This window comes from Microcaecilia unicolor, unplaced genomic scaffold (genome assembly GCF_901765095.1).
Source record: "Microcaecilia unicolor unplaced genomic scaffold, aMicUni1.1, whole genome shotgun sequence".
In the NCBI taxonomy this organism is placed as follows: Eukaryota; Metazoa; Chordata; class Amphibia; order Gymnophiona; family Siphonopidae; genus Microcaecilia; species Microcaecilia unicolor.
The window spans coordinates 63,062-75,958 of record NW_021963577.1 but is presented as its reverse complement, the minus strand read 5'-3'; the positions used below and the strand labels follow the sequence as shown (position 1 = coordinate 75,958).

Sequence of the window (12,897 nt, the reverse complement as noted above, 5' to 3'; positions counted from 1 at the left end):
TGATGGATATTTTCTAGCTTTAGGAAGAGAGAAAATGCCTTTATTTTTGAGGGCACATTTAAATATCTTATCTGTAAAGTTTCTCATAGCTGAATTATAGACACGAATTAAAGCATGCATCTGTCATTGGTTATGTATTAGCTTTGTCTCTGTGCTCACCTTACCTCTTGACCCGTACAACTGACGGCAGCTTAAGCTGTAAGTTTTATGGGAAAACAGTGTCTTGTTGTTTAGCTTGTAGATAAATACACTGATCCTGAAAATGTGAACAATTTACTGGAAGTTACAGTGACTGGAGGCCTCCAAAGCCCTGTGCTGGAAAGGATTGTGAAAGGCTGGTTAAGGCAATCAGAAAAGGGTCAGCTTGAACTGTTATGATTGGACTCTGCGATTGCAGTGGTAACCAGTTTATTTGTTTGGTCCTTTTATAGTGAGAGGTGCAAAATCAAATGTTATGTTGGAATATGAGTGAATGTGAATGAATGAGCTTAGGAACCTGAGTGGGTTTTCAGGCAGGACGTGTTAAAAACTGGTGTGATGTGGGATCTGCGACATAAGCTTTGCTGATGAGAACCATATGGTGCCTCAGGAACAAGAACTGGCATGTGTGGTGGGGGGGGGGGGGGGGGAAGGACATGGGGTGAATTGTTACAGTGGATTAATGGGTGAAGAGGTTTACTGGCAGGGAAAGTGAAGACACTTTGAGCATCTTTGCCCTTCCCCTATATGAGCTGACACAAAGTATGGTCTTCAGGCACTCCTGTGTGGTGGGGGTGTAGAGAGAGGAAAGGGGGGAACTTATTGACCATTTGCCATGGGTAGGAAGAGAAAGGGGGATGTAGGCTATGGGGGAGAGGAAGGGGAGATGCTAGACTACAGCAAAGAAGGGAAAAGATGTCCTTGAGCTACTCATTTGGGGAGTAGAGGGGGGAATTGGGGGGGGGGGGGTTAGGAAGGGGAAGGGAGATGCTACTTGAGGAGGGGGTATAGGCTTGAGCTGTTGTGAAAGGAGGGGGGGGGTACATGGCCTACTCTTGGGTGAGCTCTGATTTGCCACTATCGTTTGAGTGCAATTCAGTGAAAAATGTTTTAAAACAATTTGATAATTCTAACCAAAAATAAACAATCCCTTTCCCCATAATTTATAACACAAATAGTTTTTAGAAATCAGTGCTCCTTTGATGCTGCTTCAGAACAGCACATCCCATACCATGTAAAATGAGTTTATCTTGTTGGGCAGACTGGATGGACCGTACAGGTCTTTATCTGCCGTCATTTACTATGTTACTATGTGCTGGAGGATGGACACAGTAAACTCTATTCTTCTCGAGGGTGGAGGATGGGGAGCGTTTTTTTTTTTTTTTTTTTAATCTTTTACTGACTATTCGACTTCTTGTGGGTCATCGTGCAACTTGCTTTAGGCATATAATGATGTGTATCCTCAAATAAGATTGTACCGAAAATGTTCTAGCCAGCACAAGGTGCAAAGTAAAAGAGTGAAAAGTTCCATCGATGCAGGTTACTGTAGTAGCACTGCTTTATTTGTATATAGCAAATTTCAGTTCACTGTTCTGCACCAAGGTTACATCCATAATATAAATCTCAGTAAACAACACAGAGGCAAACCTCCTACAAATGTGAAACATTGGCCCTAAACTCCCTCAAATGTTTCCTTACAGGAGAGAAGCTGAACTGGATGCCAAGAGCGATGTCTCGGTTGAGTTCTCTATTTTTTTTTTTTTTTTTGTTACATTTGTACCCCGCGCTTTCCCACTCATGGCAGGCTCAATGCGGCTTACATATTGTATACAGGTACTTATTTGTACCTGGGGCAATGGATTCCTTCGGCTGGTTGATGAACACAACTATCCCAGAGTTTCTGGAATAGTGGGAAGGACTAACGGAAAGAAAATGATCAGGTAAGACCTAATTTCTCTTTTTTTTTTTTTTAATTTTTTTATTTTGAAAGCTTGTCAAGGATACATATTGTTAATCTAATTAAACAGTATCACCTACAACTCTTGTCCACTTCTTCTCCTTTTGACGAATGGGAGATTAGTATTGAGTCACAGGCCCCCAGTTCATGGATCAGTGTCCTGAGGACAGTGAGGCTTGAACCTTTTATGAAAGCTGAAAGAAATACATTGTCAGACTGAGTTGGATTTTAACTGTTCTCTGTGGGGCCAACAGCAGGAGAAGGAGGTTTTAATACAGTGGGTGCACTGAAGTCCTTTTGTACTTACCAGAGACTGCAAGATAGCGTGATTGGTTGCATTCATGCAGGAGTCCAGTGGAAAAGCACATTCTCCTTCGCAATAATAGGCAGAATACCCCTGAGGAGCGATCACCCAGTCCTAAAGACACATTACTACTTTTACTTCATCTTATTATGCATTATCCGTCATTGCTTTTGTTAACATTTTGCTTTTTGGGGGGGGGGGGGGGGTGTTCTTGGCAGAAGGCTGAGGGAGAGGATGGGAATGAAAATAAACAGAAATGTTACCAGCCATCCAAGGTCGTGAAAGCTGACATAGAGCTCGTGCCTTTTGCACACTTGTCTGCCTTCTGAGAGATGGATGTGATCTGGGAAAATATATTTGGGAAATAAGTTTAACAGTGAGTGATTTAGCAATCAGAAGCTTCCTCCATTTCTGTTGCATCGTGTGCTCAGTAACTTTAAAGCCGATGCACTTTTCATTTCTCTCTACTTTTAAATCCCTTCTCATCTCTCCTGCACAGTTATTGCAGTCTGTCTTTTCTGGAGGACAGACACAAGGGCTTCTGGAGCTCTGCAATCATGTACCCAAAATTTGGTAATTGTGATTATACTTGTTGCTGCATTCCCCAACCCTGGCCACTTCAGGGCCAGAGGGACATGACTTAAACCCCGGTCTGTTCTGCTATTGAGTCATCAAGCTGACCCTACACTTTTCAGTCTAGAGGATGTATAAGGATGGTGAAGAGTTTTTACTCAAACTTCATACCTGAACCTCCTGGGAGTTTGTTGGGATGTGGCAAATCATTGGGCTTCTTCTGCCTCTTCTTCATCTGCTTGGTAGCTCGTGTGGTACGGATGGGGCTTTGACTTGCCTGGAAGAACGTGACCATGAAGGGTTGCTTGGAGCGTGGTCCCCTCCGCCCCAGCAATCCAACTGATCCGGGATCTACACTGTGACCTGTGAAAGACATGTAGAAACATGTCTTACAAATTACACAATAGCCAACGTAGACCAACACATAACAAGTCAGTTGATTCTTAAGGACTTTCCTTACCAGCTTTTATAAGCCTGTAACTTCCAAAAATGTACATAGTTTCTTAATGTAAGTCGCATAGAACTCTATATGGCGATATTGGTAACTAATAAGAAATAAAAAGTCAAGTAAATGCTAGGGGAACCCTTTTGACCATTGTGCCCTATATACTTTTTAATTGGGCAGGAGAGGCTGCTGGTGTCCACATAGCTAAGTGATCAGGTGCAATCGTACAAAAGGCTGTCTTAACTCTGTGGGTACTGGACACTGATTATTGACTGGTGCCAGCATCGCGTCCAGGTTGCCTTTATATGGAAGGCTGGCTGACCCCTAGTGCAGGTACCATGAGACTGGCTAACAGTTTTAGCCAGCATTATTCCTCTGGAGCCTGCAGGAGTGAGTGGGGTTTACTGCTGCCCAGACAACCCACTTGGACACTATATTTCTTTTGCACTCTACCCCCCTCCCCTTATATCGCCTACCGGATAGCTGTCACTTTGATCCCTCACTCCTCCATTCTTTCCTATGGCCATTGCCAGATTACCTGTTCTTCATTCTCTTCTGGACTAGTGAGGGTTGGGTCCTCATCAGGCACTCTTCCAAGGCAACTCTTCTCTTTAGGCAATTGCTATTAAGGGCCTAGTCTCCTAAGCTTCACAGCTCACCACTGCTTCCAGTGTTTCTCCTACGTATCTAGATGCACGTGGAGATGGGTGGATGTTCCCAACAGGCATTATTACTTAACTACAATGTGCCTATTATATAAATGTGTAAATTTCCCTCTCAGTATTAATCATAAGACTGATGTCATGTGAACAGCTTTGCAGGAAGTAGTTTGTGCCTTCTGTGGCTCAAAACAGGGCGAGCCCCAAAGAGGTATGTCAATAACTGAGTCTCTTTAGAAGTACCTAGAGGCCACTAGGTAGAAGCATAATCTTTCCTGTATAGAATCCTAGCATAGTCTGGTACATATGTGATTAAGTAGAAGCATTCATGCAGCCAAAAAGTTTGTGCTTCATTGCTGGAGATAAATTAAATTAATATGACCCAATATCCTGAAAAATAGCGGGGGTAAGATGCAATAGTATAAATCAATTGCCCAGTGCCATAAATATTCAAGAGACTAAGAAGTATACCCAGTAGGCAGTAATTCATAGTTAAATCTTTGTTGGTACTATTTTTTGATTAATTGAACCTCGGCAGTGTTTCTGTTTTACCAGAGCCAACCTGCTGATGGGTCACCTGCTGATTCATTGGCCCATTTAAATCTTTTTAATCCCACATTTTAAAATATTTTTTTATGTGCAGAACCATCTGTAAGCTTCATGAATCCTTCAATGATTAAATTCTTCAGTAATTGAATTCTAACGTAATTTGTAATTTAAAAGTTCACTTGAGCGCAAATGCTGCTTGGACCACTCACCGACGTGCGGCATGTTTCACAAAGGCTGCGTCAGGGTTTGGTCCACAAGTGTATAAAATATGCAGTTAATTTCCAAAACATACTAGCAAAAAGACAATACCTGTCTGAATATGATGTAGTAAAAGCTTACCCAGTCACGTTTCTTATCACATATACATTTTCAAATCCACAGAGATATGACGCCACTGTTTTGTGACGTAATGTTGTTTGCATATTGTTCCCATATCTGTAAATCTTTCCGTGCAAAAATTCTAATGCAGCTGAATGTTATGTCATTGTAAATTGCACTGCTGCAGTCAAAGAATTCAACCAGCCTATCTGCAGAATCATAACATATCTGATCTACGTTGGCAGATTCGAGACCACATTGTTTTGGGGAGGAAGGGTGGGGATCTTGTTAAATTACTCTATTACAAGGAGCAGCCTTGGATGTATATGCTAAACACTTTATCACCAAGTGGCCTGAATAATGAGATAGATTGGCCGTAACTGATGTAGCAATTAGGTGGTTAGAGTAGGTCATATGGGCTTTGTTTTCCAATAAACATCAGAAACATCATATCTCTGTGGATTTGAAAATTGTATATGTTACTACTACTACTACTACTACTACTACTACTACTTAACATTTCTAGAGCGCTACTAGGGTTACGCAGCGCTGTACAATTTAACAAAGAGAGACAGTCCCTGCTCAAAGAGATGTGACTGGGTAAGCTTTTACAACATCATATACACAGACATAGTAGCAAAAATACAATGCCTATGTTTTTGAAATTAACTGCATGTTTTATACTCTTAGTGAACGCAGTCCTTGCGAAAACATGCAGCATTTGCTCTTAAGGAAACTATTAAATTGCAAATTTAATCATTGAAGAATTCATGAAGCTTATAGATGGTTCTGCACATAAAAATATTTAAAATTTGACATTAAAAAGATTAAAAAGAGACTTAAATAGGCCAACGAAGAAGCAGACCCGTAAGCAAGTTGGCTCTGGTGATATGAAAACGCTGGTGAGGTCAAATTAATCAACAGATTGTTATTACTGCCTGCTGTGTGTACTTCTTAGTCATTAGCTCTGCATGTACGTTTCTAGAAGTCTTTATGCATATAAATGGGAGACTGCAGCTCATGTCTGCCTTCCTGTCAAGTACATGCTGTGCAAGATATGCACATATTTTCAGCATCTATTTGCATATGTGCACACAAGCATGGCTATAGGCCAGTATTCTGAACATTTACACATGCAATCAGCATAAAAATGTTACCACCTATTTTATGGAGTCCACCTCCATCGCCCCCCCCCCCCCCCCAAATCTCAATTTCAGTTCAGTGTCCTATGCGCTTCTTAAAAATGATTCACATCCTCCTTCCCAGCCTCTGGGTGAATTGGAACATTTGTACGTAGAATAATGACTTACCATCGTGCGTCTCCACATAAAGTCTCAGTCCCAGGTTATACTTGGGATTTAGTAACCAGTGGTTACTGGCAGCTGTGACATCAAAGACTAACCAGCCCTCGTCCCCAGCCATGATGTCCTGAAGATCCAAGCGCAATAAGTCAGATTCTCTAAAAAAAAAAAAAAAAATAAATAAAATGAACGCTGCCAAGACTGAATGAGCTCCTGTTGTCCTCTGGGGTCAGTGTTCAAAGAACTGTCCAGGTGACTTCAAGAACTACTGGGATAAATCTTATTTTTCAAAATTGTAGCTCGCAACCACTTTTGTTTTGCCAAGTTGTTTGGACGAAATGTTGACCAGTTAAAAACTGCTTTGGTTACACTTGAATTGCATAGCATTGAGTATCGGTGCTGCCCAGTTCATTTTTAACTGTTTAAATTGTGCCACAGAAATATCTGCCTTAAACTTGGATACGTTATTTGGCTAACCTTAGCAGGTCTGAATTAACTTGATGTGTCTCTGAATACAAGTTGAATTTGAATACTGGGCCACTGGACATTTAGCCTGTAGCCCGTGACTTATTAACTATGAGGTCCTGTTACTAAAGTGTTAGGCACTTAACATGTAAATTACTGCACTTTAACCATTATTTTAGCAGCTTGTGCTAATTCATTCACGAAGGGCATTTTGTATTAGGGGGTGGAAACCAGGCAGGGTATAAGAACATAAGAATTGCCATACCAACAGTGCCAATCCAGGTTACAAATACCTTGCAAGATCCAAAAACAGTAAAATAGATTATTTGCTGCTTGTCCTAGAAATAAGCAGTGAATTTTCCCAAGTCAATCTTCATAATGGCTTACTGACTTTTAGGAAGCTTTCCAACCTTTTTTTTTTTTTTTTAATTTTAAAACCCCGCTATGCTAACTGCTTTTACCATATTCTCTGGCAACGAATTCCAGAGTTTAATTACATGTTAAGTGAAGAAATATTTTCTCTGATTTGTTATAAATTTACGACTTTGTAGCTTCATTGTGTGCCCCCTAGTCCTAGTATCTTTGGAAAGAGTAAACAAGTGATTCACGTCCACCTGTTTCATTCCACTCCTTATTTTATAGACCTCTTATCATATCTCCCCTCAGCCGTCTCTTCCCCAAGCTGAAGAGCCCTAGCCCTTTAGCCTTTCCTCATAGGGAAGTTGTCCCATCCCCTTTACCATTCTTGTTGCCTTTCTCTGTACCTTTTCTAATTCCGCTATATCTTTTTTGAGATGCGGTGAGTATATTGCAGTTAGTATGGTGCACATACTGTGCACTGAAAATTGTACATCCATATTAATTAATTGTGATCAGGGTACCGTATGTTAATGAACATTTTTTTTAACACAGGACCTGTAAAGGATCTGTTGGGCAGGTTTCCCAATTTTTTTCTGCATTAAATTTGCACTTCCTGTGTTAAGGTTTGATAACTGCATAATCTAACACACTTTAGTAAAAGGACTCTTTAGATAGGGATGAGCATCTGTGCACCTGTTGGTGTTCTCCTTGATTATCTCGTAAATGCTGAGATGAAGGGTTTTGTTGAAATGATGTGCAGAACTGCGCATCTTATAGATTCGGAACTCAGCTGCTGTCACGGACTCCCCCAGTGGGATCTGGGTCAGGTCAAATTTGAATTCCTTCCAGTATGGCTTCTGATAAAATGCATCTCTGTCATGTTGAACTGTAAGAGAAAGAATTGGACAACCTTAGGACATGCAGTAAAATAATCTACAACTGTATTTTATACTAGAGCATAAGACCAGGGTCCATCAAGCCCAATATCTTGGGTCCAGATCCCAATTATTAGATCAGTTTTTTTTTATTGCTGATTTTAAGGGAAAGTAAAATCCACCTGGCTAGGAATCTTTCTATGAACTTTCCCTGCAGGAACTTGTTCAAACCGCTTTTGAAGCCTGTGTTAATCACCTTGACCACCTTCTCTAGCAACAGATTCTACAGCTTAATTATGCATGGAAATAAATCTTTCTACAATGCTGGTCATTATAACAACGGGGACTCAGGGAGCAGTGACTGAGGATGTAAAGTGGAGGCTTGAGAAGGTGGAAGTTCAGAGATGGGGACACAGTGGAGACTAAGTTCAGAGATGGGGACACAGTGGAGACTAAGTTCAGAGATAGAGAGGACAGTGAGGATTTTGAAACACATGAACTCTGGTACTTATGGGGGTATGAGCAGGGCCTGAGTGATTAAGGGTCATCTTTATAAGATTTTAATACATTTTGCTGGGGACTTTTGTTTCTGGCTAACATTTATGACTGATAGAAATTTTAGGCAGCTCTGACAAAGCTTTATGTAGTTTAACAGAAGCATGTATGTTTGAAGTTGCCTGATGAAGCATCTTTTGAGTGCGGATTTTTTTTTTTTTTAACGTTTTTAATTGAGGTTTATGGACATCTTTGGATTTTTTTGTTTTTAATTGAGGTTTATATATGTTTATATTGTTTCCTATCTAGGATTTTTGATAGTGCGGGTAATACATTTTTTCTTAAATAAAAACATCCTTTTTGATATTTTGATTAAGGCGTTATTTGATTTTGGTATTTGAGGTCAAGTGCTTGCATGGTTTGTATCATATCTACAGGAACGTTCTTTCCATGTCTGAATTCAGGACTCTCTCTCTGGAGATTTTCCCATAAACCGGGGTGTACCACAAGGCTCTGCCTTGTTGGCAGTACTCTTTAATTTGTTTATGATATCTTTTGGAAAAATACTACAGGAACTGCATGTGTCATGCAGAATGTATGCCGATGACATACAGTTTTTCTTTCCTCTTGAAAAAGATGTTCATGGTCCAAGTCAAAAATTGGAGGAAAGTTTTTTTGATTAAAATTTTGGATTGGATGTCACAACATAAATGGTGTTTGAATTTGATAATGTATGTTGTTAGAACTTGACCCATGCTTGCCTTATCGAGGGGTAAAATGTACTGTTAAACCTCTGTCTGAAGTCTCTGAGTTCTATCAAAAATTGATTATTGTAATTCGTTGTGTTTAGGGATGTGTTCAGCTAGATTCCAGGCTCTGCTGGTCATCCAGAATGCGACTACATGGTTAGTTATGGGAGTATCAAAGGCAACACATATTAACTCAGTACTTAACTGGTAGCCAATGTAGATGTTTTAATACTGTGTTATACTGGTAAATCAAAACATTTATGCAAATGTTCCTGCATTTTTTGAGAATGTGTTGAAATATCGTCCTACTTGATCTTTATATTCTGAAAAAATGCTGCAGTTCTGTTTTTCCATCTTTCTTGCCATGTCACTATGTCGAAACCAGAGCACTCACTTTTTCAGTTGGTGGGCCCCTTTTGTGGGATAGCCTTCCAGGTTAGAACGTAAGTATTGCTTTACTGGGACAGATTGAAGGGTCTGTCAAGCCCAGCATCCTGTTTCCAACAGTAGCAAATCCAGGTCACAAGTACCTGGCAAGATCCCAAAACAGTACAATACATTTTATGCTGCTTATCCCAGAAATAAGCAGTGGATTTTCCCCAAGTCCACTTTAATAATGGCTTATGGACTTTTCTTTTAGGAAGCCATACAAACCTTTTTTTAAACTCCCGAAGAGCCCTAGCCACTTTAGCCTTTCCTCATAGGGAAGTACCTCCCATTGCCCCTGGTACAAAATAAGTACCTGAATATATGTAAACTGCTTTGAATATAGTTGCAAAAGCCTCAGGTGGTATATCAAGTCCCATTTCACTTCCCCCTTCCCTTTATCATTTTCATTGCCCTTCTCTGTATCTTTTTCTAATTCCACTATATCTTTATGAGATGCAGTGACCAGAATTGCACACAGTACTCGAGGTGCGGTTGCACCATGGAGCGATACAAAGGCATTATAACGTCCTCATTTTTGTTTTTCTTTCCTAATAATACCTAACGTTCTATTTGCTTTCTTAGCCACCACCGCTGCACACTGAGCAAAGCATTTCAGTATGTCATCAACAGCGATGCCGAGATCCCTTTCTTGGTCTGTGACTCCTAACGTGGAACCGTTCATCACATAGCTATAGATTGGGTTCCTCTTTCCCACAGGCATCACTTTGCACTTGCTCACATTAAACATCATCCGCCATTTGGATGCCCAGTCTCGTAAGGTCATTTTGCAATTTTTCACAATCCTCTTGCGATTTAACAACTTTGAATAACATTGTACTGAGTTCGATTCCCACTTCAGGCACAGGCAGCTCCTTGTGACTCTGGGCAAGTCACTTAACCCTCCATTGCCCCATGTAAGCCGCATTGAGCCTGCCATGAGTGGGAAAGCGCGGGGTACAAATGTAACAAAAAAAAAAATTGTATTGTCGGCAAATTTAATTACCTCACTAGTGACTCCCATCTCTAGATCATTTATAAATATATTAAAAAGCAGCTGTCCCAGCACGGACCCTGGGGGAACTCCACTATCTACCCTTCTCCGTTGAGAATACTGACCATTTCTATCCATTTACTGATTTTTCTATCCTTTAATCATTTTTTAATCCACACTAGAACACTACCTCCTATCCCATGACTTTGCAGTTTTCTGCTGGAGTCTTTCATGAGGTACTTTATCAAATGCCTTTTGAAAATCCAGATACAGATTGGAAACTAGTTAAAAGATAAAAAATCAGCAAGTAGTATTAAATGGCCAATTTTATCAATGCAGAAAGGTGAATGGTGGCATATCCCAGAGATTGGGACTGATGCTTTTTAACATTTATAAACCATCTAGAAATGGGAGCAAGTGCAATGATCAAATAAGAGGAAATTATTCTGTTCACTTTAAAGAATAGTTAAGCTCTGGAATTTGTGGTCGGGTGATGTAATAACGGCAGTTAGCATATCTGAGATTAAAAATGGTTTGGACAAGTTCCTTGAGGAAAAAGTCCATAGTCTGTTATTGAGATGGACATTGGGGAAGCCACCGCTTGTAGCTTCTAATTGGGTTTCTGCCAGGTACTTTTTACCTGGATTGGCAACTGGGCTAAATGGACCATTGGTCTGACCCAGTATGGCTTATTCTTAAGTGACATCTAGGGCTAGACCATATCATCTGTCTTCGTGATTCGTACAAGACCAGCAGTAAATATGATGCTGAGATTCTTTTATTAGAAACATTGGTAAGACAACATGGAAGTCACACAGCGAACACAACTAGTAAAGCAGTTCTTTGAAACTTGTTCCTTGAATTTGGGGTGCCTTCTTGTAGCCACAGCGTTGTTGTCTGGTAAGAGTATTAAATGAGTATTGTATAGAAGAAGGATCAGTTTCATCCAGCTGGCTGCTCCACTTCCAGGGCTTTTAAGATCATGTGCATCCTCAGGCTTTCACGGTACAGCTGACATTATTTCATTGGTAGTGTACATCAACATTTGACTTGCTTTTGCTGACCTAATGCTCGAATTCACCTGTTTGCATTTAAAATGTGTTTGAGTTTAGTTACTAGACAACCTATAAATTCTGATTATGTGATAACTGGATAATATCAGTCCCTTCTGTTAAACGTTTAGGCATCAGCCCAAATAAATAGGAAATGGGTCATTCACTTGCGTTTTTGTTTTTCATGTGTTGTCTCATTTTACTGCCCCCTCCAGCTTCTCTCACCTCCCTTTTCCTTCCTACCCTTCAGTTCTCTCCTTTGTGCATCTGCACCATCCCCTCTTCGGTCTGAGCTTGCTGGGTTTCTTCTAGGTGGCAGTGAGCGTAAGCTGCCGAACCTTAGGTGGTTGCTTGGGATTTTTCCCTCTTTGCATGAAAATTACTCCTCTAAGAAATGTCTGACGTAAAGAGAAGTCCTTGTTATTGTCCTAGCACTGTGGCTGCTACTTATTTCTGTAGCAGCACTGTACATACATGCAGGTACTTGTCTGTTCCTTATGGGCTCACAGTCCTAAGGTGTTTTTTGTACCTGGGGCAATGGAGGGTTAAGTGACTTGTAGCAGTGTGAATTGATCCCTGTTCCCTACGTTCTTGGCCCACTGCACTAACCTTTAGGCTACTCCTGTACTCCAAATACCCAAAGAAAAATAATCACATGACAATGCAGGATATGATGAGAGTAACGGGGGCATAAGCAATCATGCCTGCAATTGGGGCCCATGCGGCTATGATGGGAACAGTCTGAGGAAGACCAGCTGGAGGGAAAAAGTGCAAAGCTTTTCCCTATGTCACTCTCACCGAGGCCTGTGAAGGAAGTCTATATAGTACACTAGTAGAAATAGATGTTCCATTCCCTCTTTCCAGATTAACCCACAGTGCTTCCTCCCTACCTCAGTATCAAAGCAACAGCTGTGCAGGACTTCTATTTTGTACATAAAAGTGCCACTCCTCTTCCTTTTCTTCCTACCCTGTCCTTCCTGAATGGATTATAGCCCAGTGTAATTGCATCCCAGTCACGGTTCGCCTTAAACCACGTTTGTTACTAAAACCAAATCCAATCCAGCCTCTTCCATCACAACCTCTAGATCCAGAACTCTAGTTGCCATACTTCAGCCATTAGTATAAGTAGCTTTCCAGATGTTAAAGGTAATGCAAGCACGGGCCTCTTAGCTGTTGACTGGAGAGAAGCTCGCCATTGGAAAGAGAGGTGTTTGTAGTTTCTGTGGTCTTTCCTAACACCCCATTTCTTGGAACATTTACAGTACAGAACAGACTGCATTTAATTCACTGGTCCACGTTAATCTGGATTCAAAGTTCCAGAATGTGTGACAGCAGATGTGCCTTAGTACAGTTGTGAAATTCAGCAGTACTGACATTGACACTATGGATCCTGATC

At 40.8% G+C, this 12,897-nt stretch overlaps 1 protein-coding gene across 2 annotated transcripts in view; it reads right to left on the bottom strand.

Annotated features, from left to right (window-relative positions):
* Positions 1 to 2,070: 2,070 nt before the first annotated feature.
* The window catches only part of LOC115459454 (bone morphogenetic protein 8B-like), a 30,715-nt gene continuing 19,888 nt past the window's right edge, over positions 2,071 to 12,897 (bottom strand). Inside the window, exons 2-7 of one of the 2 annotated variants that reach the window (XM_030189276.1) lie at positions 7,604 to 7,796; positions 6,095 to 6,243; positions 2,985 to 3,176; positions 2,504 to 2,583; positions 2,244 to 2,354; positions 2,071 to 2,130 (exon numbers count right to left, since the gene is read on the bottom strand). In XM_030189276.1, coding sequence (XP_030045136.1) covers positions 2,122 to 2,130; positions 2,244 to 2,354; positions 2,504 to 2,583; positions 2,985 to 3,176; positions 6,095 to 6,243; positions 7,604 to 7,796 — 734 coding nt within the window. In that variant the 3' untranslated portion in view covers positions 2,071 to 2,121. Of the gene's footprint in view, positions 2,355 to 2,503; positions 2,584 to 2,984; positions 3,177 to 6,094; positions 6,244 to 7,603; positions 7,797 to 12,897 lie in introns of both variants that reach the window. The other variant, XM_030189275.1, reaches the window with a different exon arrangement.